At 44.9% G+C, this 26,721-nt stretch overlaps 2 protein-coding genes across 8 annotated transcripts in view; both read left to right on the plus strand.

The window, feature by feature from the left end:
* Positions 1–26,721, plus strand: part of BBOF1 (basal body orientation factor 1) — a 51,746-nt gene that overhangs the window by 14,108 nt on the left and 10,917 nt on the right. For 6 of the 7 annotated variants that reach the window (XM_070065259.1, XM_070065258.1, XM_008272060.4 and 3 more), the window contains 6 exons: positions 2,573–2,716; positions 10,510–10,590; positions 15,879–15,949; positions 17,158–17,302; positions 19,963–20,456; positions 24,419–24,520. In XM_070065259.1, coding sequence (XP_069921360.1) covers positions 2,573–2,716; positions 10,510–10,590; positions 15,879–15,949; positions 17,158–17,302; positions 19,963–20,456; positions 24,419–24,520 — 1,037 coding nt within the window. The remainder of the gene's footprint in view (positions 1–2,572; positions 2,717–10,509; positions 10,591–15,878; positions 15,950–17,157; positions 17,303–19,962; positions 20,457–24,418; positions 24,521–26,721) is intronic. The other variant, XM_070065260.1, reaches the window with a different exon arrangement.
* On the plus strand, positions 2,723–10,590 carry LOC103345058 (E3 ubiquitin-protein ligase RNF113A). The gene is made up of 2 exons (XM_051826260.2): positions 2,723–6,441; positions 10,510–10,590. The coding sequence occupies exon 1, from the start codon at positions 5,004–5,006 to the stop codon at positions 6,096–6,098; it is 1,095 nt and encodes a 364-aa protein (XP_051682220.1). The 5' UTR covers positions 2,723–5,003; the 3' UTR covers positions 6,099–6,441; positions 10,510–10,590.

Genomic DNA, 26,721 nt, shown 5'->3' on the forward strand with positions numbered 1-26,721 from the left:
ACTCCCTGGCCACAGCAGAGAGCTGGCCTGGAAGAGGGGCAACCGGGACAGAATCCGGCGCCCCAACCGGGACTAGAACCCGGTGTGCCGGCGCTGCTAGGCGGAGGATTAGCCTAGTGAGCCGCGGCGCCGGCCTCTTTTATTTTTTAAATAATTATTTTATTCAAAAGGCAGAGTTAGAGAGAGAGAGAAAGAGAACTTCCATCTGCTGGTTCACTCCCCAGAGGGCTGTATCAGCTGGAGCTGGGCCAGGCCAAAGCCAGAGCCAGGAGCTTCATCCAGGTCTCCCATGTGGGTGGCAGGGGCCCAAGCACTTGGGCCATCTTCTGCTGCTTTCCCAGATCATCAGCAGGGAACTGGATTGCAAGTGGAATATCTGGGACTCGAAGCATATGGGATGCCTGTGCCTGCAGGCAGTGGTTTAACCTGCTATGCCACGGCACCAGCCCCATAGGAAGTTTCTTAGTAAGGGCTCGCCTACTGGTTCAGAGGCCACTGCCGCCATGTGTATCCTCACATGGCAGAGAGAAAGTTCTCGTCTCCTCATCTCCTCTTGCAGGCGATCAGTGCCATCACGGAGCTGCACTGTCATGACTGTATCTAAACCTGATTGCCTACCCAAGGCCACACTTCCAGATGCTATTACACGGAGGCTTAGGACTTAAAGGAATTTAGTGAGAGGGGAGGGCAAGCACTCAGCCCATAGCTGCTGACGGGGTTGTTTCTACTGTTTGGTGCTGCAGTTACTGCTCCAGTAAAGAGCCTCTCCTGGACATCTTTTTACATTTTGGCCACTGTGTCTTTGGGGATAGATTTCTAGAGGTGATATTGCTGTGTCAAAGAAAAATATGTATTTTTTGTAGATGCTGCCAAATTTCCCTGTATAGATACTGTGCCGTTTTCATAATACCACTCCCGGGTGTGAGACTGCCTGTTTCTGCAGTGCTGCCAATAGAATATAGTGTCAAATTTGACTTTTGCCAATGTGACTGCTGAGAAATGGTATTGAAGTGTAGTTTTAATTTGTGTTTCATTACGAGGTAGGTTAAGAATCTTTTTCACGTTAGAGGGCCAATTGCATTTTTGATGTCTTTTGTTCATTTTTATTACATTGATCCTTTTCTTCTCCCTCTCACTTTCCCTCTCTCTCCTTCCTTTACTTCCTTCTCTTCCTCTTTCTCCTTTTTCTTGTTTTTCCTCCTTCCTTCTTCTTTTACTAGAACATTTATCCGCCCCTTGTATCTCAGCTTACTAATTTCAATTTAGGTTGGGGATGTTGCCCTTCTTACAGAGTAAAGATTTGTTTAGTCTTCTCATATCCCTTTTAAATAAATATCTACATTGTCTTCCTTTCTATCAGCTTGTATAGAAATTTTCCCAAAATTTTATTTCTTTTACATGTGGTTGGTATCTTTTTATAAAAACTAAAACTTTAGGGGCCAGCACCATGGCTCACTTGGTTAGTCCTCCACCTGCCGCGCCAACATCCATATGGGCGCCTGGTTCTAGTTCCAGCTGCTCCTCTTCCAATCCAGCTCTCTGCTGTGGCTCAGGAGGGCAGTGGAGGATGGCCCAAGTGTTTGGGCCCCTGCGTCAGCATGGGAGACCAGGAGGAAACACCTGGCTCCTGGCTTCGGATTGGCACAGCACCAGCCGTGGCAGCCATTTGGGGAATGAACCAACAGAGGAAAGACCTTTCTCTCCGTCTCTCTCTCACTGTCTATAACTCTGTCAAATAAATAAAAAAAAAATTAAAACTTTATTCAGAGGGCAGACATTTGGTACAGCAGTTAAGCTGCTCCATCCCATATCAAAGTGCCTGGATTTGAGTCCTGACTCTGCCCTCCATTCCAGCTTCCTGCTAATGCACACCCACAGTGCAACAGGTGATGGAGACAGCAGGCAATGGCTGAGCACTTCAGTCTCTGCCACCTGTATAGGAGACCTGGATTGAGTTCCTCGCTCCTGGCCTTGGCCTGGCCCAGCCCTTGCTGTTATGGGCATTTGGGGAATAACCCAGTCGATGGAAGAATTTTCTCTGTCTCTATCTCTTTTTCTTTTTTTCTCTTTGCCTTTTAAATAAATAAACATTTTAAAACTTTATGCAAAGGAAAAGGGATATTTCTTCAAAGATGTACAAATGGCTCAAGGCCTGAATGTGAACATGACTCTGGAACTTTTTTTTATAAAGATTTTATTTATTTATTTGAGAGATAGTTACAGACAGTGAGAGGGAGAGACAGAGATAAAGGTCTTCTGTCTGTTGGTTCACTCCCCAAATGGCTGCAATGGCAGGAGCTGTGCCGATCTGAAGCCAGGAGCCAGGTGCTTCTTCCCAGTCTCCCATGTGGGTGCAGGGGCCCAAGGACTTGGGCTGTCTTCTACTGCTTTCCCAGGCCATAGCAGAGAGCTGAATTGGAAGAGAAGCAGCTGGGACTAGAACCGGTGCCCATATGGGATGCTAGTGTCACAGGCGGAGGATTAGCCTACTGCGCCATGCATGGTGCTGGCCCTATCTGTGGAACTTCTGTTCTTTTTCCTAACTCATCTACAATCTCTTTTTTTAATACAGGAGCGCCAGTACACTATGTATATACATGACCTGGAGGGAAAGTTCAATCAAAGAATCAAAGAAATTGGCATGATTCAGACAGAGCTGAAAGCAATAAAACAATTTCAGAAGAGAAAAATTCAAGTGGAAAAAGAATTAGATGATGTAAGCGCCCCCCTACCCCAAGAGATTAGAACTAACTGTTTATGCTGCAGAAACCTTCACAAACATCCGCTACTATGAGACAGTAAAGAAGTCTTGACATTCTTGAGATTATTTGGGAGGAAAATAGGGAACCATACCAGGTTAGAACTGGAAACCAAAGATTTTTGACAGCAAGACCTTTTCTAGACATTGGTTTCTTGATGGACTCATCCAGCTGCAGCCACCACACCCTCCCACAGTTATTTAGTTAGTCTGGGGGATAATAATTTTAGAAAAAATGTAAAAGCTCTAGGGGTTAAAAGCCACTGTAATCCAAAAGGTGTACTTTGGAAATTTATATTTATTAAATAAAAGTTAAAAAAAAGAAAGAAAAAAGCTCTAGGGGTTTGGTTGAGTGGGGCAGGGATCACTAAGTGTTTTCAGGAAGTTTCTCTGACCTTGCTCTTAAGAAATGGCTCAGGATATGGTTTTATTGTGTTGATGATACTGCAGTAAATAGCACAAGTAGGTGCCTGGCAAAGGTAGCTGAAATTAGCTTTGTGAGTTAGGCAAGTTACTTAACCTTTCTGTACCTTGGTTTCCTTATTTATAAAATGTGGATAATAAAAGTTGCTATCTCAGATTGTTGTAGGATTAAATGAATTAATATATGTAAAATACTGCATGGCATGTGGTAAGAATTACATAAACGTGCTCCTAAAAGCTTGGCTTTGTCCCTGGTGCCAAATCAAAATAACAAGGACGGGGCTGGCGCCATGGCTCACTTGTTTAATCCTCCCAAATGGGCGTTGGGTTCTAGTCCTGGTTGCTCCTCTTCCAGTCCAGCAATTTGCTGTGGCCTGGGAAGGCAGTGGAGGATGGCCCAAGTGCTTGGGCCCTGCACCTGCATGGGAGACCAGGAAGAAGCACCTGGCTCCTGGCTACAGCGTGCCAGCCGTAGCAGCCATTAGGGGAGTGAACCAATGGAAGGAAGACCTTTCTTTCTGTCTCTCTCTCTCTCACTGTCTAACTCTATCAAATTAAAAAAAATGACAGGGTTGGAAGGGAAGGAACAAGAAAGCTTATTGACAGATGAAGGCAATCGCAAGCTTCGTGGTCTCAGGAAGTGCCATCCTGCTTTGCGGGTGGCCTGGGACTTGTAAGGAGCTGACAAGGAGGCTGGGCTGCTGAGCCAGGTGCTGATGCCAGCTGCAAGTCTGGTAACAGACCTCAGATGTCAGCACAGTTCCCTAGGAAACTTCCTTCATGGCTTGACTTTATTGTGAGGAGGACATAAGATATTCTGTACAACCAAGTAGCTACAAACGTTATTTGGCTGAGACCTGAAAGAGGTAAAGTATTGTGTTAAGAGACTGCAGTGCTTCGGTAGTCGGGATGGAGGCCACTCAGCCTGGAGCCCGTGCTTATCATGTCCTTAGGTGTTTGTACCTCTTTGTGTTTTGTTGCAACAAATTCAAACCTGGGTCATGCTGACTGGGAAGGGCCAGGTTACTTCCCAGTTGCAGCTGTCTTTGCCAAGGCCAGTTTGTGAAATCCACAAGCAAGCATGGTTTGTCTGTTGGAGCAGACACTTCAGTCAGTCTCAAGCTCAGTAGTTTCCTTTTGTACATCAGAATAGGCAAAGAAAGATGCATTTGGGCTGGTTACAAACTGATGTGCAGCTCTGTGTGAAGAAAGGTCCTGCTAACAGCATTCGCTGCTTTCCTGCCTTCTGCAGGAGTAATCTTAGACCATCACAGTTCTGATGATGTCATGATCACCTCTGCCGAGCATTGTCTTTAGTATCGATCCATTGAAAACTAACACTGCCAGACACCTTGGTGTGACAGTTAAGACTCTACACCTACCTAGGAATATTATCATCTTCTGTCTGGAATGTATTCCTGATCTCTATTCATTAAAATTTCACCATCTCTCAAAGGCTCAGCTCAAATTAATGCTCTCCCTGAGGCCTTCCCAAAGTCTTGTTTAAAACTAATTTTTGAGGGGTGACATTTGGTATCTCTTCTATATCATAGAGTTCATCTGTCCTGATACTGTATTCCTCATTTGTCTTGTCTACTAGATTGTAAATGCCTTGAGGCATGAACAGTATTATTCTTTGTATCAGTTGAAATGTGAAATTAAAAAAAAAAAAAGCCCGCACGCACAAGAAAACACACAAAAATAAGATACACAGCACACTCCATAATGTTTTTCAAGGGTGTTTCCGGTAGCAGCCCCGCAGGGAGTGCGGGTCTGGCGCCTGCGCACTGGCGCTCCCGGGCCGTCCTCTCCCGCAGCAGTGATGCGGGAGGCGCGCGCCGACCCGGTTGCCCGTCGACTCGGTCGCCCGTCGTGCCGCAGCCGTTTGGGGGCTCCGGGCTCTGAGATGGCAGAGCGGCCTTCAGGAGAGACGGCCGGCCAGGTGTGCGCCTTCCTCTTCAAAAAGCCTGGGCGGAAAGGGGCTGCCGCCCGCAGAAGGCGCCCGGTGTGCGACCCAGATCCCGGAGAAAGCAGCAGCAGTGGCGACGAGGGCAGCCCTGTGGTTCGGCCCGAGAGGAGGCGGGCGGCCCACAACCCCATGATACAGAAGACCTGTGGCGGCGCGAAGCGGAAGGCGGCCCGCTGCGACGGGAGCTGCGGGGAGGAGGAGGCGGGAAAGGAGCCCGAGAGCCTCGGCGTCGTCTACAAGTCCACCCGCTCGGCCAAACCCGCGGGCCCCGAGGATATGGGGGCGACGGCCGTGTACGAGCTGGACACGGAGAAGGAGCGGGACGCGCAAGCCATCTTTGAGCGCAGCCGGAAGATCCAGGAGGCGCTGAGGGGCCAGGAGGATGACAAGATCTACCGGGGCATCAATAACTACCAGAAATACATGAAGCCCAAGGATACGTCGATGGGCAATGCCTCCTCCGGGTTGGTGCGGAAGGGCCCCATCCGAGCGCCCGAGCACCTGCGAGCCACCGTGCGCTGGGATTACCAGCCCGACATCTGTAAGGACTACAAGGAGACTGGCTTCTGCGGCTTCGGAGACAGCTGCAAATTCCTCCACGACCGCTCAGATTACAAGCACGGCTGGCAGATTGAACGTGAGCTTGATGAGGGTCGCTACGGTGTCTGCGAGGCTGAAGACTACGAAGTGGGGAGCGACGAAGAGGAAATACCATTCAAGTGTTTCATCTGTCGCCAGACCTTCCAAAACCCCGTGGTGACCAAGTGCAGGCATTATTTCTGCGAGAGCTGTGCCCTGCAACATTTCCGCGCCACCCCGCGCTGCTACGTCTGCGACCAGCAGACCAGTGGCGTCTTCAATCCAGCCAAAGAACTGATGGCTAAGCTGGAGAGGCACAGAGCTGCAGCAGAGGGCAGTACTTCCGGGTTCCCCGGCGAGCCCCCATGAGGGCCCAACTCCCATCACAGACGTTTCCCGTAATTCTCAAAGCTCAAAATAAACATTCTGTTGTTCTTTTGGAAATCTTAAAATACTTGAAGAATTGTCAAGTTTTAAGTGAAAATGCTGCAAGTTGAATAATATAGTTTTCAGGAACTCTCAAAATAGCCATCCTCTATATAGACTTACATTCTAGTAAGCCCTTGTGTGATTTTTTTTTTTAAGAACAATATTGCCACCTAATGGTGAACTACATCTCAGCCATTTCAGAGGAGGCTGTGGAGATTTAAAATTCAAATGCAATAGACATTGATGAGTCTGTGGAATCCCAAGGGAGGAATAACTGAAATAGGTGTGAGAGTCCGTGAACTTAACACTGAAAGATACACATTAGGAAAGCAAATTAGTACACTGAATATCTAGAATTCATTATACAAATTAAAAAGAGACTAAACAGATTCAAGGCACACGTTTTAAAGAAAATATGGTTTCCGGGTCTAGCACTGTGGTGTGTCGTAGCAGGTAAAGCTGCCACCTGCAGGGCTGGCATCCAATAGGGACATTGGTTTGAGGCCTGGCTGCTCCATGCCCAGTCCAGCTTCCTGCTAATGTGCCTGGGAAAGCAATGGAAGATGGCCCAAGTACCTGGGCCCCTGCACCCACGTGAGAAACTCAGATGAAACTCCCGGCTTTAGCCTGGCCCAGCCCTGGCAATTGTGGCCATTGAGTGAAACAGCGGTTGGAAGATTCTCAATTTATTCTCTCTCTCAGCCTCTCTTTCTCTGTAACTCTGACTTTCAAATAAATCTTTTTAAAAAAGAAAAAATGGTTCCTATTAACAATCATATTTGTAGGTGGCAGTTAGGATTTTTTTTTTGTTTTAGTCTTTTGATAAAATGATAATATTCACTTCAGTAAACTTAGCTTAATTGATTAAAAAAATGCCCTGCTCCTCACAGTTACCTAGAGATAAGCCTTGTTAATATTCTGATAATTAGGGGACAGCACTGTGGTGCTGGCCTGCAGCTCCAGCATCACTTATGGGCACCAATTCAAGTCCTGGCAGCTCCACTTCTGATCCATTTGCTGCTAATGTGCCCAGGAAGGCAGCAGAGGCTGGCCCAAGTCTTTGGGCACCTGTACCTATGTGGGAGACTCAGAGGAAGCTCCTGGCTCCTGGCTCCTGGCTCCTGGCTTCAGATCAGCCCAGGTCTGGCCACTGTGGCCATTTGGGGAATGAACCAGCGGATGGAAGACCTCTCTCTCTGTCTCTACTTCTCTAACTTTGTCTTTCAAATAAAAATTCTGATATCTTTCCTTTTTTTCCTTGCTGTGTGGGAAACAAAACTATGATGTGCTATTTTCACACAACTGAAGTCCTTCTGTACACACTGATAACCTGCATTCTCACTTGATTCACACTTTTCAATGCCATTAAATATTTTCCCATAAAATCTTTTAGAAAGTACATGGCATTCCATTGGATAGAATAATTTGTTAAATGGTCCCTTGCTGTTGGACACTTGGAGTTTTTCTTATTTTTCGTTATAAACTGTGATGTACATCTAAGGAATGGCATATTTTTCTGTATCTTAATTTGCCCCCCTCATTTTTTTAATGTGAGAGGTAGACAGCTCCCATCCACTTGTGTATTCCCCTGAAACATTGAAGTCAGGAGCACAATGCACATTTCCCATGTAAGTGGTAACTCAGTTACTTGACCTATCACAGGTTCACATTAGCAGGAAGCTGGAATCAGAAGCTTGAGGCAAATGTCAAATCCAGGCATTCTGATAGGAGATGGGTCCTAACTGCTGTCTTAATCACTATGCGAAATGCCTGCTCTTTAAATAAGGAGCTTCTTAGAAGTGGAATTTATGAGTTAAAGAACGTGAACTTAAAAAAAAAGATTTATTTATTTGAAAGTCAGAGTTAGAGAGAGGCAGAGAGAGACAGAGGTCTTCCCTCTGCTGGTTCACTCTCCCAATGGCTACAAAAGCTGGAGCTGGGCTGATGCAAAACCAGGAGCCAAGAGTTTACTCCAGGTCTCCCATGCAGATGCAGGGGCCCAAACACTTGGGTCATCTTCTACTGCTTTCCCAGGCCACAGTAGAGAGCTGGATGGGAAGTGGAGTAGCCAGCACTTGAACTGGTGCCCACATGAGATGCCGGCACCGCAAGCGGCAGTTTTATCTGCTATGCCACACCGCCAGCATCATGAACATGAACTTTCAAAGGCTTGTGATACACACTGCCTAATTATATTTTCAAATATTTATTAATTTATATATTCCAGGGGGGAGTTTAATGGTGTATGAAAGGTTCATCTCTATACACACTAGAATGGAAGATATTTTTATAAACTTGTATGTTGATATAATTGAACAAGTCTATGACAGTGTAAGAAGCCATTTTAAAAAGTTGTGTAGGGGCTGGCGCTGTGGCACAGTGGGTTAATGCCCTGGCCTTGAAGCACCAGCATCCCATATGGGCACCGGTTCAAGACCCAGCTGCTCCACTTCCTATCCAGCTCTCTGCTGTGGCCTGGGAAAGCAGTAGAAGATGGCCCAAGTCCTTGGGCCCCTGCACCCATGTGGGAGACCTGGAAGAAGCTCCTGGCTCCTGGCTTCAGATCAGCACGGTGTGCTGGCTGCAGTGCGCTGGCCGGCAAGGGAAGACCTTTCTCTCTCTCTCTCTCTCACTGTCCACTCTGCCTGTCAAAAAAAAAAAAAAAAAAGTTGTATAAAAAATTAGGAAGAACATCTGAAAGAGATGATATAAAGTGGAAATTTAATACAGTTAGAGATTACAGTAAGTAAAGCTGTTAAGTATAGGGGAGGGTAATATTAGACATAATAATAACCTATAATAACCTATACATTAAATGGTTACTATGCTAAGTACTTTATATGCATTATTTATTTATTTTTAGATTTTATTTTATTTTTTTTTTTTGAGAGGTAGAGTTACAGACAGTGAGAGGGAAAGACAGAGAGTAAGGTCTTCCATCGGTTCACTCCCCAAATGGCCACAATGGCCAGAGCTGCACTGATCCGAAGCCAGGAGCCAGGAGCTTCTTCCGGGTTTCCCACGCGGGTGCAGGGGCCCGAGTACTCGGTCCAGCTTCTACTGATTTCCCAGGCCAAAGCAGAGAGCTGGATTGGAAGGGCAGCCGTGACTAGAACTGGCGTCCATATGGGATACCAGCACCGCAGGCGGAGGATTAACCTACTGTGCCACGGTGCCAGCCCCACATTATGATTTAATCCTTACCATCCTTACCATGCCCCTATGAGACGGATACTATTACTATCCTCTTATGCCTGGAGATCTGAGACAGAAAATTAAACGAATTGCTTAGGGCCAACCGGTTGGTGAGAGAGGCAGCCCTGACTGTGGTCTATCTAATGGAAAGCCTTCATTTTTTGTGGCATGAATGTTATAGTAAGTATGCCTATTTCAATCTTATCTTTTTTAAAAAATTACTTATTTGAAAGACTGAGTTACAGAGAGAAAGGAAGACAGAGATCTTCCATCCCCTGGTTCACTCCCCAAATGGCCACAATAGTCAGGGCTGGGCCAGGCCAAATCCAGGATCCTGGAATTCTATCTGGGTCTCCTACATGGGTGCAGGAATCCAAGGACTTGGACCATCTTCTACTGCCTTCCCAGGCACATGAGCAGGGAGCTGGATCAGAAATGGAGTAGCCAGGACTCCTACCAGCACCTATGTGGGATGCAAGCATTGCAGGTGGTAGCTCAATGTACTGTGCCATGATGCCAGCCCCAATCTTATTCATTCTTACTATAAATATAGGCTACAGGATTATTGATTTAAATTAGCTTAACTCTCTTAACCAAAAGAATTGAATCTACGTAGTTTTAGAGAACAGAAGTAGGCTCTATCCATGGTAGTCACAGGAGTTGTTTTTAAATTGATGTTAGCTAAGAAGAATTGTTTTATAAGTCAGAAGGTTCATTTAGCTTCCAAGGAAGAATATTTTGAAAGTGGGAACTACTAGGGAGCAGCCTCTAGTGTATTATGAGGTTTGAATTGGTGGTATGTCTGTCTCGGGATATTTTTCTTATATTCGGTTAGAGAATTGTATAGTCCGACTCCTCAGGTCCCTTTCAACTCTAAAATTTTATTATTATGTGGTTCCACACATGTGACCTCGTCTGAATGTTCTGAGAACTGTTATCCGTGAAAGGCTTTTAAAGAACTCAGTATTGATCTTAGAAGCCTGTAGACGATTGAGGGAAATACAATGCTTGGAGGCAAGGACACCTGGTTTTTCTGGGTGTTTAGGATTAAGAGGTCATGTACAAAAGATGTTGCTCTAGTGAGAGTTTTCTAGGAATATGTCCCAATCAAACCCACTTCCTACTGACCATTTTTTTTTTTATATTGTAATTTTAGCTGAAGGAGAGTTTAAGGAACACAGAACGGAAACATCAGGAGACTCTTAGAAGACTAGAAGGCAGATTTTTTGAAGAAAAGGTACGGAATATGTGTGTTAATTAGAAATGTTTTCTAGGATAACATAAGTATATTTATATGCATTCTGGCATGCATCATCCTTCCATTTGATATCTTATTGGAAGATTGTTGTTGATTCACAGCAGAATAAGAATTGGAGGGGCCGGCATAGCGGGTGAAGCCCCTGCCTGTGGTGCCAGCATCCCATGTGGGCACCAGTTCTAGATCCAGCTGCTCCACGTCCAGTCCAGCTCCCTGTTAATGTGCCCAGGACAGCAGTGGAGGATGGCTGAAGTGGTTGGGCCTCTGCAGCCACGTGGGAGACCTGGAAGAGTCTCCTGGCTTTAGATCAGCCCAGCTCTGGCTTTTGCGGCTATTTGACAAGTGGACCAGCAGATGGAGGCACGCTCTCTCTCTCTCTCTCTCTCTCTCTCTCTCTCTCTCTGTGTGTGTGTGTGTCTGTAACTTTGCCTTTCAAATAAATCTTAAAAAAAAAAAAAAAAGGGAAAAAATCTATTCTAGCCATCTCAAAATCATTTTCTGCCTTCCCATTGAGAGATTTTTGAAATCTTATTTATTTGAAAGGCAGAAACAGACAAGACAGATGAGATCTTCCATCTTTTGGTTCATTCTCCAAATGCCTGCAACAACTGGGTCTGGGCTAGGCCAAAGCCAGGAGCCAGAACTCAATCTGGATCTCCCTTATAAGTTGACCTTGGCAGGGACCCAAGTACTCGAGCCATCACCCACTCTCCCAGAGTGTGCACTCCAATTTGGGATGTACATGTCCAAGTGACATCTTAACTGCTATGCCAAATACGCAGTCCAATTCTCGAAGTCTTTAAAAGGAATTATCATAAAGGCTTCAGGACACATCTCCCTCAGCTTGGTATTCCCCTAGTGGGATTAAAACTACATGTGCCCCATTATATGAGAGAGATGGGATTGGAGGAGTCACTCTGGTGTATGTACAAAGATGTTCCATTAGCCAAGTTAAACTAAGATGCTAATTAAACATGGTCAAAATATTTTTATTAATATAAAGAGAATAGATTTCATGTTTTTCAAAGATACAGTTCTAAGAACAAAAGGATACTTCCCTCAAACATGTTCTTTGATATATCGCAAACTTCCAAGTTTCTCTATGACTCTGAAATTAATTCTTCAAATTGTAGGATGTTCATCAAGATACTAATATAGAATTTTTCAGAGGCCCTATGGTTTTTCTTGAATTGTTTTATTTAATTTTTCCTTCTTACTCTGGCATTGTTCTGGCTGCTCCACTCCCAATCCAGCTCCCTGCTAATAGCCCCGAGAAAAACAGCAGAAGATGACCTAAGTGCTTGGGCTCCTGCCACCCACATAGGAAACCTGGATGAAGCCTCTGCTCTGGCTCCTGGCTTCAGCTTGGCCCAGCCCAGGCCATTGCAGCCATCTGTGAGTGAAGCTGTGGATGGAAGACCTTGCTCTTTCTTCCTTTTTTTTTTTTTTTTAAAGGTTTATTTATTTGTTTCAAAGAGTTACACAGAGAGAAGGAGAGGCAGAGAGAGAGAGAGAGAGGTCTTTCATCCACTGATTCACTCCCCAATTGACTGCAATGGCCAGAGCTGTGCTGATCCAAAGCCAGGAGCCAGGAGTTTCCTCCAGGTCTCCCACGTGGGTGCAGGGGCCTAAGGACTTGGGCCACCTTCTACTGCTTTCCCAGGCCATAGCAGAGAGCTGGATCAGAAGTGAAGCAGCCGGGACTCGAACTGGCACCCATATGGGATTCCAGCAACACAGAGGACAGCTGTACCTGCTATGCTACAGCACTGGCCCCAAGACCACTCTCTCTCTATCTCTCCCTCTCTCAGTGTAATAAATAAATTAATTAATTTTTTTTTTTTTTTTTTTTTTTTTTTTTTTTTTTGACAGGCAGAGTGGACAGTGAGAGAGAGAGACAGAGAGAGAAAGGTCTTCCTTTGCCGTTGGTTCACCCTCCAATGGCCGCCGCTGCAGCCGGCGCACCGCGCTGATCCTGGCAGGAGCCAGGATCCAGGTGCTTTTTCCTGGTCTCCCATGGGGTGCAGGGCCCAAGCACCTGGGCCATCCTCCACTGCACTCCCTGGCCATAGCAGAGAGCTGGCCTGGAAGAGGGGCAACCGGGACAGAGTCCGGCGCCCCGACCGGGACTAGAACCCGGTGTGCCGGCGCCGCAAGGTGGAGGATTAGCCTATTGAGCCACGGCGCCGGCTTAAATAAATTAATTAATTAATAAACAAACCTGTAAAAAAGCAAAAAGAAAATGTTTTTCCTTCTTAGAATTAAATGGATCCTTTCAGAAATTTCTAAGATTGTGGGGTGTTGAGAGTGGGCAGTTAAATACATATAAATTCCGGCCGGCGCCGCGGCTCACTAGGCTAATCCTCCGCCTAGCGGCGCCGGCACACCGGGTTCTAGTCCCGGTTGGGGCGCCGGATTCTGTCCCGGTTGCCCCTCTTCCAGGCCAGCTCTCTGCTGTGGCCAGGGAGTGCAGTGGAGGATGGCCCAGGTGCTTGGGCCCTGCACCCCATGGGAGACCAGGAGAAGCACCTGGCTCCTGCCATCGGATCAGCGCGGTGCGCCGGCCGCAGCGCGCCAACCGCAGCGGCCATTGGAGGGTGAACCAACGGCAAAGGAAGACCTTTCTCTCTGTCTCTCTCTCTCTCACTGTCCACTCTGCCTGTCAAAAAAATAAATAAATAAATAAAAAATACATATAAATTCCTGCCGGCACCGCGGCTCAATAGGCTAATCCTCCGCCTGTGGTGCCGGCACACGGGTTCTAGTCCCGGTCGGGGTGCCGGATTCTGTCCCAGTTGCCCCTCTTCCAGGCCAGCTCTCTGCTATGGCCAGGGAGTGCAGTGGAGGATGGCCCAAGTGCTTGGGCCCTGCACCCCATGGGAGACCAGGAGAAGTACCTGGCTCCTGCCATCGGATCAGCGCAGTGTGCCGGCCGCGGCAGCCATTGGAGAGTGAACCAACAGCAAAAGGAAAACCTTTCTCTCTGTCTCTGTCTCTCACTGTCCACTCTGCCTGTCAAAAAAAAAAATTTTTTTTTCCTTAGATAAAAGGAATTCCTTTAAAACTGGCTCCAGGCTTTGTCTGTGTATCTGATAGCCTGGGGGTGGGGTAGGGCAGGAGCAATATCAAGGTATTTTTATTCTGAGACATTTCTGGGACAGGCTGCTCTCAGTTACCTCTCTGCTCTAAACTTGATCTTTTCCATGTGATCTAGAAAACAAAAGTTAGAAGTGCTTGATAAATAAATAAAAATCAACAACAACAACAAAAAAGAAAGGTGAAGCGTATTTGGTGCAGCCTTAAAGTGTACTGAAAGAGCTGCATCCCATGCTGGAGTCCTGGGGTCCTGTCTCAGCTCTGCTTGCAATTCCAGCTTCCTGCTAAGCACACCCTGGGGGATAGCAGATGATAACCCAGGACACTGGGTCCCTGCTACCCATGTGGGAGACCTGGATATTGAATTCCAGCTCCTGGCTTTGGCCTGGCCCTGTCCTGGCTGTTGTGGGCAATTGTGGAGAGAACCAGTGGATAGAAGATCTCTCTCTCTCCCCTCCTCTCTCCTTACTTTAACTTGGCCTTTCAGATAAATAAAAATCTTTAAAAAAAAGTTACTGCAGTTCAGGCTTTGCCTACATTTAGGGCAAACAGAGGGGGATCCTTAGCTGCATCCATCTCTGTTAGCTGGAAGTCATGAAAGCTTTCCCAAAGGCTCCTATCACATTTTTTCTTACATCTCCTTGGAAAGAACTTCTATAACAGAGGCTGGGAAACAATGTTTGGTCTTCCAGCCACGAGTAGAAGCTGAGAAGAGAAAATGATGGAACTGAGTGTGGGGTTGACTAGCACTGCCCTGTCTGCCTCACTCTGTCTGCCAGGGGTTTTGTGGGTGTTTCTCCTATGCTGACGAGAGCCCCATTGCTTCTGCTTCATGGCAGGGCCTTTCCAATAGGCCTGCTCATTCATCTCATAGCTCAGCCGGTTCCACCTATTCATATAAACGATGTCTTCAGATCACTGGGCTTAGTTTTCCGATGTATTTCTTCCTGCTCCTTGAATCCCTGCAAACCCTCTCTCCCTTCCACATGTTTGTGTATGTTTGTATTCCTCTTCCTGGAATGCACTTCCTCCAGCTGTGGCTCATTCTCATTCTTTATGGCTCAAATTTCATTTCCTCAGAGAGACTCCCTAAACTTCAATCTAAAATGATCTCCCGGGGGCTGGCTCTGCCACCTGCAGTGCCAGCATCCCCTATGAGTGCCGGTTGGAGTCCGGGCTGCTCCACTTCTGATCCAGCTCTCTGTTATCACCTGGGAAAGCAGTAGAAGATGGCCCAAGTCCTTGGGCTCCTGTACCTGCATGGGAAGACCCGGAGGAAGCTCCTGGCTCCTGGCATCAGATCTGCACAACTCCGGCCATTATGGCCAATTGGGGAGTGAACCAGTAGATGGAAGACCTCTTTCTCTCTCTGCCTCACCTCTCTCTCTGTAACTCTGACTTTCAAATAAATAAATAAATCTTACAAAAAAATAAAAAATAAAATGACCTCCCTCAATTATTGTCTATTTCATTACCCATTTTTTTTCATTTTTAGCATTTATTACAATGTTAATTCTCTACTTATTGGCATTTTAGGGAGGCAGTACACAGTCAGATTGCCTGCAGAAGAACCCCTGCTCTGCCTCTTACTAGCTCTCTGACTCTGGGGCAGCCACTAGCCTCTGCCTGAGATTTTTATGTCCTTGCTTTTGGGGATAATAATAATATCTATTTAATAGGGTAGTTGTGAAAAGTAAATAATATATATAAAGCTTTTAAGAACCATTGGTGGCACATAGTAAATGCTCAATACATTGTAATTATTGTTTGAATCCCAATGAGCTTCATGTGATTAAGAGCTTTGTTCACTATAGAATTCTGCTACCTAAAACAACTTAATATATATTCAGTGGGAATTTGTTGAATAAATGAATCTCTTCACTTTGCATTTAGCAGAAATTTCTCCAAGCTCTGCTTTCCAACCTGGATGTGGGTTTTCCTTCCTCCCCCCATGTATGTGTCATGCTCCTCTTTAGTGGGGAAATTGGGAAGTAGATACCCTTAGGTGGCTATGTGCATAATTTCCTCTTTGCTGCTTCTCCACCAGGACATGGAGTTTCATGTGGATAGTAGTGTTTCATTTGATGTACTGAAATAATTCATTTTTGATGTGTAAAATTAGTTTTTAGAACCTATAATTCTGTATTTAAACTGCCTGTTTTCTTTTTTAGCATCGACTAGAACAAGAAGCTGAAAAGAAGGTAATAATGCTGGCAGAGCGAGCCCACCATGAAGCTATTGTGTAAGAGACTGCTGCCCCTTTTTCTTTTTTAAAGATTTATTTATTTATTTGAAAGTCAGAGTTACACAGAGAGAGAAGAGGCAGAGAGAGAGAGATCTTCTACCCACTAGTTCACTCCCCAATTGGCCACAATGCCTGGAGCTGCACCGATCAGGAGCCAGGACCTTCTTCCATGTCTTCCACATGGGTGCAGGGGCCCAAGGACTTGGGCCGTCTTCTACTGCTTTCCCAGGCCATAGCAGAGAGCTGGATTGGAAGTGGAGCAGCCGGGTATTGAACCAGCGCCCATATGGGTAGCCGGCGCTTCAGGCCAAGGCATTAACCCGCTACACCACAGCACCGGCCCCACGCTGTCCCTTTTTCTGATGGCCTATCTTACCTCTTTGCTGATCCTCCACCCTTCTCTCCTGGATGGCTTTGTTCAGATTTTCTGGTCTCCCTTCCCGTACTGTTTCTTTCTCTTTGTGCTTCCACCCCTTTTCCCTCCACCCTTTCTGTAGCAGTGTGGTATGATGGAAACAAAAACGGGGCCTTAAAGTCTTTGCTCTCAACAGGCATGCTGACTGAACGAAGATTTCTTAACTTTGATATTAAATGTTGTTGGGAGACCAGGAGAAGCACCTGGCTCCTGGCTTCGGATCAGCACAGTGCACCGGCCGCAGCGCACCGGCCGCAGCGGCCATTGGAGGGTGAACCAACGGCAAAGGAAGACCTTTCTCTCTGTCTCTCTCTCTCACTGTCCACTGTGCCTGTCAGAAAAAAAAAAAAAAAAGAAATTAAATGTTGTCATCTAAAAATGGAGCTAATGATAGTCATTTTGCAGGGTTGTCAAAGGTATATTAGTGAAAGTAACCCAAAACTGTGTTGTGTTAATAAATGGACTCCCAGGGGTCAGTGTTTTATTTCTTGCTCATGTGACAGTCCAGTGTGGATCTGACAGCTTTCCTCCATGGGGATTGAGGAATCTGGGCTGCTTCCATCTGTACCTCTGCCACCTTGCAGTTTTCACATCCATCTTGTGTACAGGAGAGAGCATGGGCAACTTGTACCTGGAAGTAACACATCATTTTCCACTTAATTACAAGTTCCCAACTAACTAATGAGTGGTGGTCATGATTATTAACAGTGGGGGTAAAGCAATCACTGTTCTTGTTTGGTAATATCTAAAACTTAGGCCTGTGTTTTGAATTCTCATATCTCTCTTTCAGGCAACTGAATAATGCTGGGAGAAGTGTTTTTAAAGAGAATGTTTACCTCCAGAAAGCTCTTGCCTACCACCAGAAGGAGGCTGATGCTCTACAGAAAAACTCTCAGAAGTTGAAAGAGAATCATACTTTCCTCTTACATCAAAAGGTTCCTGTTTTCATTCAGATTTTTATAAAGGATTGGGTTGATGAATAGCAAGGATTGAGTATAGTAATGATTCATAAGGACAATGCAAGTGTTTTTCTTCTGTCTCAATGCCACACTTTCCATATCTGAGAAGATTAATTACTGAATGACTTATAAGAAGCGTTAGACTTCACTTTATAAAGAATATATCAGAGGGGGGCCGATGCCATGGCTCAATAGGCTATCTTCCATCTGCAGCACCGGCACCCCGGGTTCTAGTCCCGGTCAGGACGCTGGATTCTGTCCCGGTTGCCCCTCTTCCAGGCCAGCTCTCTGCTGTGGCCCGGGAGTGCAGTGGAGGAAGGCCCAAGTGCTTGGGCCCTGCACCCGCATGGGAGACCAGGAGAAGCTCCTGGCTCTTGCCATCGGATCAGCGCGGTACGCCGGCCGCAGCACGCTAGCCGCAGCGGCCATTGGAGGGTGAACCAATGGCAAAGGAAGACCTTTCTCTCTGTCTCTCTGTCTCTCACTGACCACTTTGCCTGTCAAAAAATAAAAATAAAAAATAAAAAAAGAAGCCGGCGCCGTGGCTCAATAGGCTAATCCTCCACCTTGCGGCGCCGGCACACCGGGTTCTAGTCCCGGTTGGGGTGCCGGATTCTGTCCCGGTTGCCCCTCTTCCAGGCCAGCTCTCTGCTATGGCCAGGGAGTGCAGTGGAGGATGGCCCAGGTGCTTGGGCCCTGCACCCCATGGGAGACCAGGAAAAGCACCTGGATCCTGGCTCCTGCCATCGGATCAGCACGGTGCGCCGGCTGCAGCGGCGGCCATTGGAGGGTGAACCAACGGCAAAGGAAGACCTTTCTCTCTGTCTCTCTCTCTCACTGTCCACTCTGCCTGTCAAAAATAAAAAAAAAAATAAAATAAAAAAAAAAAATAAAAAAAAATAAAAAAAGAGTATATCAGAGGGGCTAGTGCTGTGGCGTAGTGGGTCAAGCTGCTGCCTGTGGCGCCAGCGTCCCATATGGGCGTTGGTTGACATCCCAGCTACTCCACTTCCAGTCCAGCTCCCTGCCAATCCTTCTGGGATAGCAGCAGCAGATGGCCCAACTGCTTGTTTCTCCCATCCATGTGGGAGACCTGGATGAAACTCTTAGCTCCTGGATTTGGGCTCGTCCAGCTTCAGCCATTGCAGCCATTTCGGGGAGTGGAGCAGCGGAAGGAAGATCTCTTTCTCTCTCTCACTGTGTGTGACTCTGCTTTCAAATAAACAAATTGATTAATGTTAAAAAAAAAAAAAGTCAGCCCATGATAGGTGATAAATTTGCAATTTCTGGTACAGGGTTTTTCAACCTCTGCACTGTTGATATTTTGGGCCAAATAATTCTTTGTTGGGGATTGAGGCAGGGAGTTGTCCTGGGCCGATCCGAAGCCAGGAGCCAGGAGCTTCATCCTAGTCTCCCAGCTGTGTGCAGGGGCCCAAGCACTTGGGCCATCCTCCACTGCTTTCCCAGGCACATTAGCAGGGAGGTGGATCAGCAATGGAGCAGCCAGGACTTGAACTGGATTCATATAGGATGCTAGCACTGCAGACTGTGGCTATACCCGCTATGTCACAGCACCAGCCTCATAAATATGTCTCTTATCCTCTGCTACATTAGAATATTCACTTTGCTTTGCTGATAATTGGTCCCTGAGTCATTTAAGAATAGGTTAGTTGTGGGTAATAGCCCTGACATCAATGGTATTATCACATAGGATAATTCTTTTACCTAAAGGAAGTCTAGAACTAAGCAGTTCAGAGCAGTAATGCTGGTAGTGCCACAAAGTCAAGAGATACTTGGCTTCCTTAACTGTGCTTTGCAACATGTGGCTTACATCGTCAAAGTTAACTCATGGCCCAAGGTGGCTACTGAAGTTCTAACCACTGTTCCAAACAGCAGGAAGGAAGGACAAGAAGGAAAAAGGTGTGTTCCTCCCTTCAGAGGTATCCCCCTCCTCTCTTTTTAAGATTTATTGATTTATTTGAAAGGCAGAATTACAGTGACAGAAACAGAGGAAGAGAGATCGTCCATCTACTGGTTCACTCCTCATCTCATATGGGCACCGGCTGCTTCATTTCTGATCCAGCTACCTGCTAATGGCCTGCACCCACGTGGGAAACCCAGAAGTTTCTGACTCTTGGCTCTTGGCTTTGCATTGGCGTAGCTCTGGGCATTGCAGCCATTTGGGGAGTGGACCGGTGGATGGAACACCTCTCTCTCTCTCATTCTACCTTTCAAATAAATAAATGAATCTGAGAGAGTTGAGGTTTTATTACCAAAAAGGAATGGGAAAAGGAAAGTGGATATTGGGATAGGCAAGTAAGAGGCTGCTGGGGTTTGCAGTACGTAGTCACTGCTGTTCTGCTGTGTAGTCTTACTGACACTGACAAAACAGAATAGACCTTCCGAATTTTAGAGGAAGGAGAATTTCATAATTAGCAAAATCAGTGAATTGCCTTCACAAATCTAAATAAGGCTCCCAGCATGATAGGATATTTACGACTTTCTATACATAAAATATCAAAATAGCACCTTCTCAGCATGGCATCATCTCAAACTCCATGAAATAATGGAAGTTATTGAGGGACTTAATTCTGGAGTGATTGAAGAACAAACATCTCTCATTTTTCTGTTTGTAGGAGATCAATGAGCTGTTGGTTAAGGAAAAGTTAATGCAACTTACCCAGCAGAGATCACAAATTCAGGTTCTTCAGAAGAAGGTGGTAAGCTTGGAAAATGCTCTGAGTTGTATGACCAGGGAGTTTGAGACTGAAGTGTTAAAACTGCAGCAACACGCAATGATAGAGAACCAGGCTGGGCAGGTAGAGATCGACAAGCTGCAGCAGCTGCTTCAGATGAAGGACAAGGAAATGAACCGAGTAAAGAAGCTGGCCAAGAACATACTGGATGAGAGAACTGAAGTGGAGCGGTTCTTTCTAGACGCTCTACACCAAGTGAAGCAACAGATCCTAGTCAACAGGAAGCACTATAAGCAGATAGCGCAAGCTGCTTTCAACTTCAAAATGAGAGCAGCGTGTGCAGGAAAAACGGAGTACCCCAAGATCAGAACGTTTGATGGCAGAGAACACAGCACCAACAGTGTGAACCAGGACCTTCTGGAGGCTGAAAAATGGTACTGACAATACTTTATTGTCTTCTACGCTAATATTTTTTTGTGCTCTTTAAAAAAATAAGGACTCTGAAAAGTTGAATTTGATAATGTCAAAGTATTGAATAGATTTCTCAGTAAATTACTTGAGGACAGGAAGTGATTTACTCGTCTTTGTAATTCCCTGTGCGTAGGTTAGTGTGTGGGGCTTAGTACAATAGGAACCCCCTGTTTTCTCATGATCAACTTGTTTAAAGACCTGAGTATTTGTTCCATTGGATGTCACTGTAATATTTTTTGTTTTTCTTGTCCCCTGGAAATTGGAAATTAGTTATAAAAGCTCAATTAAATTAAGTAGTTTTGATAAGCATGCTTTCTCTGAAGTATTTTACATTGTTCCCTTTACTGTTTTGAGATGAAACTCATAGATAATAATATCTAACAAATCACATGATTTTTAAAGGCAATAGAGCAATTCTGTCTAACAATTCTATCTGCAGTAGTGCCCCACATCACTGTAGCAGCTTACGGTTCCACTATGGTAAAGACAGCACAGTGTTTGAGACAGCTGCAGATTACACACACTGATTCATTTTGTTTCCTGTTACCATTTTTGTCTCTTAGAGTAGCCTTCCCCTTCAAAACTATTAATTAAATTATAGTGCATTTTGAAGGTTATTCTGAAAAAAATTGTTTTATATTCCAATGCAATTAGATTTTTTCTTTTTTCTTTAATATTTATTTATTTATTTATTTGAAAGGCAAAATTACAGAGAAGCAGAGGCAGAGAGAGAGGTCTTCCATCCCCTAGTTCACTCCACAAATGGCCGCAACAGACACAGCTGGGCCAATCCAAAGCCAGGAGCCAGGAGCTTCTTCTGGGTCTCCCACGTGGGTGCAGGGGCCCAAGAACTTGGGCCATCTTCCATTACTTTCCAAGGCCATAGCAGAGAGCTGGATTGGAAAAGGAGCAGCTGGGTCTTGAACCGGTGCCCTTAGGGGATGTTGGCACTGCAAGCTGTGGCTTTACCCACTATACCACAGCGCTGGCCCCACAATTAGATTTTTCAAAGGCCTTAACTTTTTTTTTTTTTTTTTTTTGACAGGCAGAGTGGACAGTGAGAGAGAGAGAGAGAGAGAGAGAAAGGTCTTCCTTTTTCTGTTGGTTCACCCCCACCAAGTGGCTGCTATGGCTTTTGCGTTGCAGATGGCATGCTGCTCCGATCCGAAGCCAGGAGCCAGGTGCTTCCTCCTGGTCTCCCATGCGGGTGCAGAGACTAAGCACCTGGGCCATCTTCCACTGCACTCCATGGCCACAGCAGAGAGCTGGACTGGAAGAGGAGCAACCGGGACAGAATCCGGCGCCCCAACTGGGACTAGAACCTGGTGTGCCGGCACCGCAGGCAGAGGATTAGCATAGTGAGCCGCAGCACTGGCCAAAGGCCCTAACTTAAACTTTAAAGGACTCCCTGCGTTAAAGGACTACTACTATGAACGTAATGTCTGATTAGGGACATTCCAAATGTGTTTTAAGCTTTAACTTATTTTTGAAGGAACTGACTTGTAGGTTCTCTTGAATTATGTAGCTATTGATAAGGTTGGATATGCTCTGTGACTTTTTTTTTTAAGATTTTATTTATTTATTTGAGATGTAGAGCTACAGACAAAGAGAAAGATCTTCCATCCGCTGGTTCAATCCCCAAATGGCCCCAGTGGCTGGAACTGAGCCAATTGAAGCTAGGAGCCAGGAACCTCTTCCAGGTCTCCCACACAAGTGCAGGGGAGCAAGCATTTGGGCCATCGTCTACTGCTTTCCCAGGCCATAGCAGAGAGCTGGATTGTAAGAGAGGCAGCTGGGACTAGAACCGGCAACCATATGGGATGCTGTCACTGCAGGCATGCCAGTGCTGCAGGAAGCTTGGCCCACTATGTCACAGCATAATGACTTTTTAAAGTCTCTGAAATGAGGCTGGTGCTGTGGCATAGCAGCTAAAGCTGCCACTTGTGGTGCCGGCATCCTATATGGGAGCCAACTCAAGTCCCGGCTGTTCCATTTTTGATCCACCTCCCTGCTAATGTGCCTGGGAAAGCAGTGGAGGATGGCCCAAGTGCTTGGGCCCCTGCACCCACATGGGAGACCTGGAGGAGCTCCTGGCTCAGACCAGCTCACCTCTGGCTGTTGTGGCCATTTGGGGAGTGAACCAGTGGATGAAAGATCTTTCTCTCTCTATCTCCCCCACTGCCCTGTAACTCTGCCTTTCAAATTAATAAAATAATTTTTAAAAAGTCTCTGAAAGATAAGATTCTTCTTCAGAAATTTACCTTCTTGCCATAATCAGAAGTCTGTAGTATCACTTCTGTTACCAGGAGATTTGCTATAATTTCCTTTTTTTAATAAGTAAGTTGAGTTCTTACCATACCTTGCATCTTTTATCTAATGTGTGTATATATATATATATATATGTTGTAAAATTTCAGAGGAAGTTAAAGGATTCTGCCTATTGCTATTACAGAAATTGGGCTTTCTTATTTTGCCTTCCTTGTGACATTTTTGTTCCTGGGCAACTTAGCACCTTGGTCTCAGTCTCCTGGTGCCTTTACCAGCAAGGCAGAAATGGTGGTTAAAATATTGCATCATTTGGGCCGGCGCCACAGCTCACTAGGCCAATCCTCCACCTTGTGGCGCTGGCACACCGGGTTCTAGTCCCGGTCGGGGCGCAGGATTCTGTCCCGGTTGCCCCTCTTCCAGGCCAGCTCTCTGCTGTGGCCCAGGAAGGCAGTGGAGGATGGCCCAAATGCTTGGGCCCTGCACCCCATGGGAGACCAGGATAAGTACCTGGCTCCTGCCATCAGATCAGCGCGGTGCGCTGGCCGCAGTGCGCCAACCGCAGCGGCCATTGGAGGGTGAACCAACGGCAAAGGAAGACCTTTCTCTCTGTCTCTCTCTCTCACTATCCACTCTGCCTGTCAAAAAAAAAAAAAAAAATATATATATATATTGCATAATTTGGGGCCAGCACCGTGGCATAGCAGGTAAAGCTGCCACCTGCGGTGCTGGCATCCCGTATGGGTGCGGGTTCAAGACCCAGCTGCTCCACTTCTGATCCAGCTTTCTGCTATGGCCTGGGAAAGCAGTAGAAGACAGCCCAAGTCCTTGGGCCCCTGTACCCATGTGGGAGACCCGGAAGAAGCTCCTGGCTCCTGGCTTCAGATCAGCACAGCTCCGGCTATTGTGGCCATCTGGGGAGTGAATCAGTGGATGGAAGAACTCTCTCTCTCAGCCTCTCCTCTCTCTATGGCACTCTTTCAAATAAACAAATAAATCTTTAAAAAAAATTGCATCATCTGGTTAAGAGGCAGATTGGCGAAGGACAACTGAAATATATGGTAATCATAAGGCAAAACTTAAACTTAAATAACTAACCCATGAACCTGTATACAAAAATGTTTCTTACATTATACAACATCAATATCTCCATGGTAACTATGAACCCACTTGGGAAGTTATAGTATAAACAAAGAGCTGCTTGGAAAGCTCAACTGTAGCCTTAATTGAAGGTAAGAAAATAGATAAATTATGTGTCATTTTCTGGATTTACTTTTTGTGACTCTGTTTTCATAGTAAAATATTTAATACAAAAAGAAGTATTTACAAATACCTATCAGTAATCTCACCAAACAACTATTAACTTTTCTTGATCACTTTGTGTGTATATCTGGATACATGATGTTATATTATAATATTTTATTATTTGCTTAATATTTAAGTACACATTTTTCATGTTATCCTTTTTATCATTTTCATTTTTATGACTACATAACATTTTGGATTGGCTACAATATTGTTATCCTTTTCAACTTTTATGATTTTTATAATGGTCAGTTTGCTTTGTAGTGGAATTCTTATCTTTGTGTATTATATATTATATATATATATATTTAAAGAAGCTTACTTTGATTCTTTTTTTTTCTTTGAAATTCTTCAGGACAATTACTCAAGGAAATGTGGATATTGGAGATTTGACCTGGGAGCAGAAGGAGAAAGTCTTGAGATTGCTGTTTGCAAAAATGAATGGTTTTGCTTCTAGGTAACTATATTTGCAATGAAACACCAAGTTGTTATCAAACCTAGAAACCACATAAGAACAATGAACTTATTCTTACTTAGGATTAAAGGAATGAGAAAAGACTAGGGGGGTCCTACTGCTTAGCTACTGCAAGTCCCCAAGATGAAGAATGGGAGATTGAATGAAGAGCCCAAAAATGAAAGAATTGGAATTACAGGGAGAACAGATTAATCTGAGATGCTTAAAGCACTAGCTTACTAAGAAGTTAACAACAGTCAGCTGAATGGCAACTGAACAGATGCATAATGATCGTTAAAATTTTTGTGGTTTGCAAAGATAAGTAAATGATTTTTCAACTGATTATTAATCGAGGATTTCTAATGCAAGAAAGATATATAGAAAGGAAAATAGAAACCCACAGATATTCTAAGTAATCCATTTTAATTATTAGTTTTACTCTCTTTCTCTGCTATATTTTATCAGTGACTATATCCCTGATATTGGGTAGTAAAATAGCTAGAATAAGTCAAGCACTCATTGATAGCTTATTACATGCTTGGCACTAAGGTAGGTGCTGTCAGGAATTTAAAAGAATGAGGAGACGTTGCCCTTTACCTCAGAGAACCTCCAATGTAGTTGCTTAAAGCCTAACAACAAGGGAATAAGTGAGTGGCACAAAAACAATGTATATTTTGGGTTTGGACTCTAATTGGCAAAGGCTGCCATAGTTGGAAAAGACATTTTGGAAAGATAACCAGGGGATGCTTTGTAGGATAGTGGAATAGCAGAGAGAGGACATTTCTGGCAAGAGGCCTAGTAGACCACATGACCAATAGCCCTGAGTTGGAATGATTGCAGAGTGTTTAGGGAAAATTTAAGAAAACTGCCTGGCTTCACGAAAGTTGGTGATAGTGGAGAGTGATTAGAAATAAAGTTTAAGCTATAAAATGAATCATGACGAGCCTTAAAAACTGAACAGCATGAACTTACTTTATTATAGATTCTAAAGAGTAGCATGTATCCTAGTTTTTGCCTCCGAGGAATACAAACAGAACTAAACCATACTCCCAGTTCTCACTGGTAGGGTTCATAGGTCAAGGTTAGTGTTCTCAGAGCTGACATTAAGCAAACACAGTGACAAGTGTGGTGACTGGAAGGACAAAAACAGCTTTGGGGAACAGCTGAGGCTGCTGCACTACTCTGAGCATGCAGTGGGGGGCGGTGTAGGCAAGAGTGGGAGTAGTCAGGAAAACAGGGAAGATGGGGAGGCACACTAGGGAGGAATCAGGATTTAGTGAAAAATAATAAAGGAAAGGAAGAGTAATTGTGAAAATCTCATAACAAATAAAATGAATGGTAGTACGAGAGAGAAATGAAAATCTGGAGAGCAAGTCTGAGGGAAGAATTTAAATTTCATTTAATCCTTTGATTCACTTAACATACGCATTGAGTGCCTACTGTTTATTTAGGATTTAGTGTTGAAGAAATAAAGACAGTTTGCCTAATCTCAAGGACTTTAATATCTAGATGGGAGAAAACATTCAAAACATTAAACAAATATATCTAAGTACAAGTGCAACTGTGACATAGTTTCAGTTTTTAGTTGTGTGAAAGCCTAGATGGAGGAATCTGACCTAATCAGGGAGATAGGTAGGCTTCTCAGGAAGTAGAAACTTTGAGCTGATTTCTAAAAGGTGAACAGGACCAAAAAGAGAAAAAATCTTTCTAGGAAGAAAATACTATGGTATTTTCAATGTTGAACTAGAGGTGATGGTGATACATTGAAGTGAAAATACCTGTAAGGCATTTGTAAATAGTGACTAGAGTTTAGGGGAGGAGATTTGAGCATATGTGGTAAAAATTGGGAGTTGAGTCTAGGAGAGTAGATGAAGGTGGAGGAGTAGAGAGCTGAGGTTGGAATAATCACAATTTGGGGACAGGAAAACTAATGAATACAAACAAAAGGGAAACGAATTGAAGGTAAATGAAAGGTGAGTACTTTGAAATGGCTGCTGTGTCACTGATGGCCATCCAAAGAGCTTTTAAAGAGGTAGAGATAGATACTGAATGTCTCAGTGTGGCTTGACTTTGTGTACTTCATGAAATACAGCCAGAGTTCTAGGTCTCTGGTTCCATAGTACCATGTTTTCAACATTTGAAAGAGCAAAGAAATTTGAATAAGATCATTTACATAAAAACAAAGAACTTGAACCTGATCATAG

Source organism: Oryctolagus cuniculus, chromosome 20 (assembly GCF_964237555.1).
Source record: "Oryctolagus cuniculus chromosome 20, mOryCun1.1, whole genome shotgun sequence".
Lineage (NCBI taxonomy): Eukaryota > Metazoa > Chordata > Mammalia > Lagomorpha > Leporidae > Oryctolagus > Oryctolagus cuniculus.

Bases quoted from the DNA above. Each gene is read 5' to 3' on its own strand.
- LOC103345058 (XM_051826260.2), top strand. From the start codon at position 5,004: ATGCGGGAGGCGCGCGCCGACCCGGTTGCCCGTCGACTCGGTCGCCCG.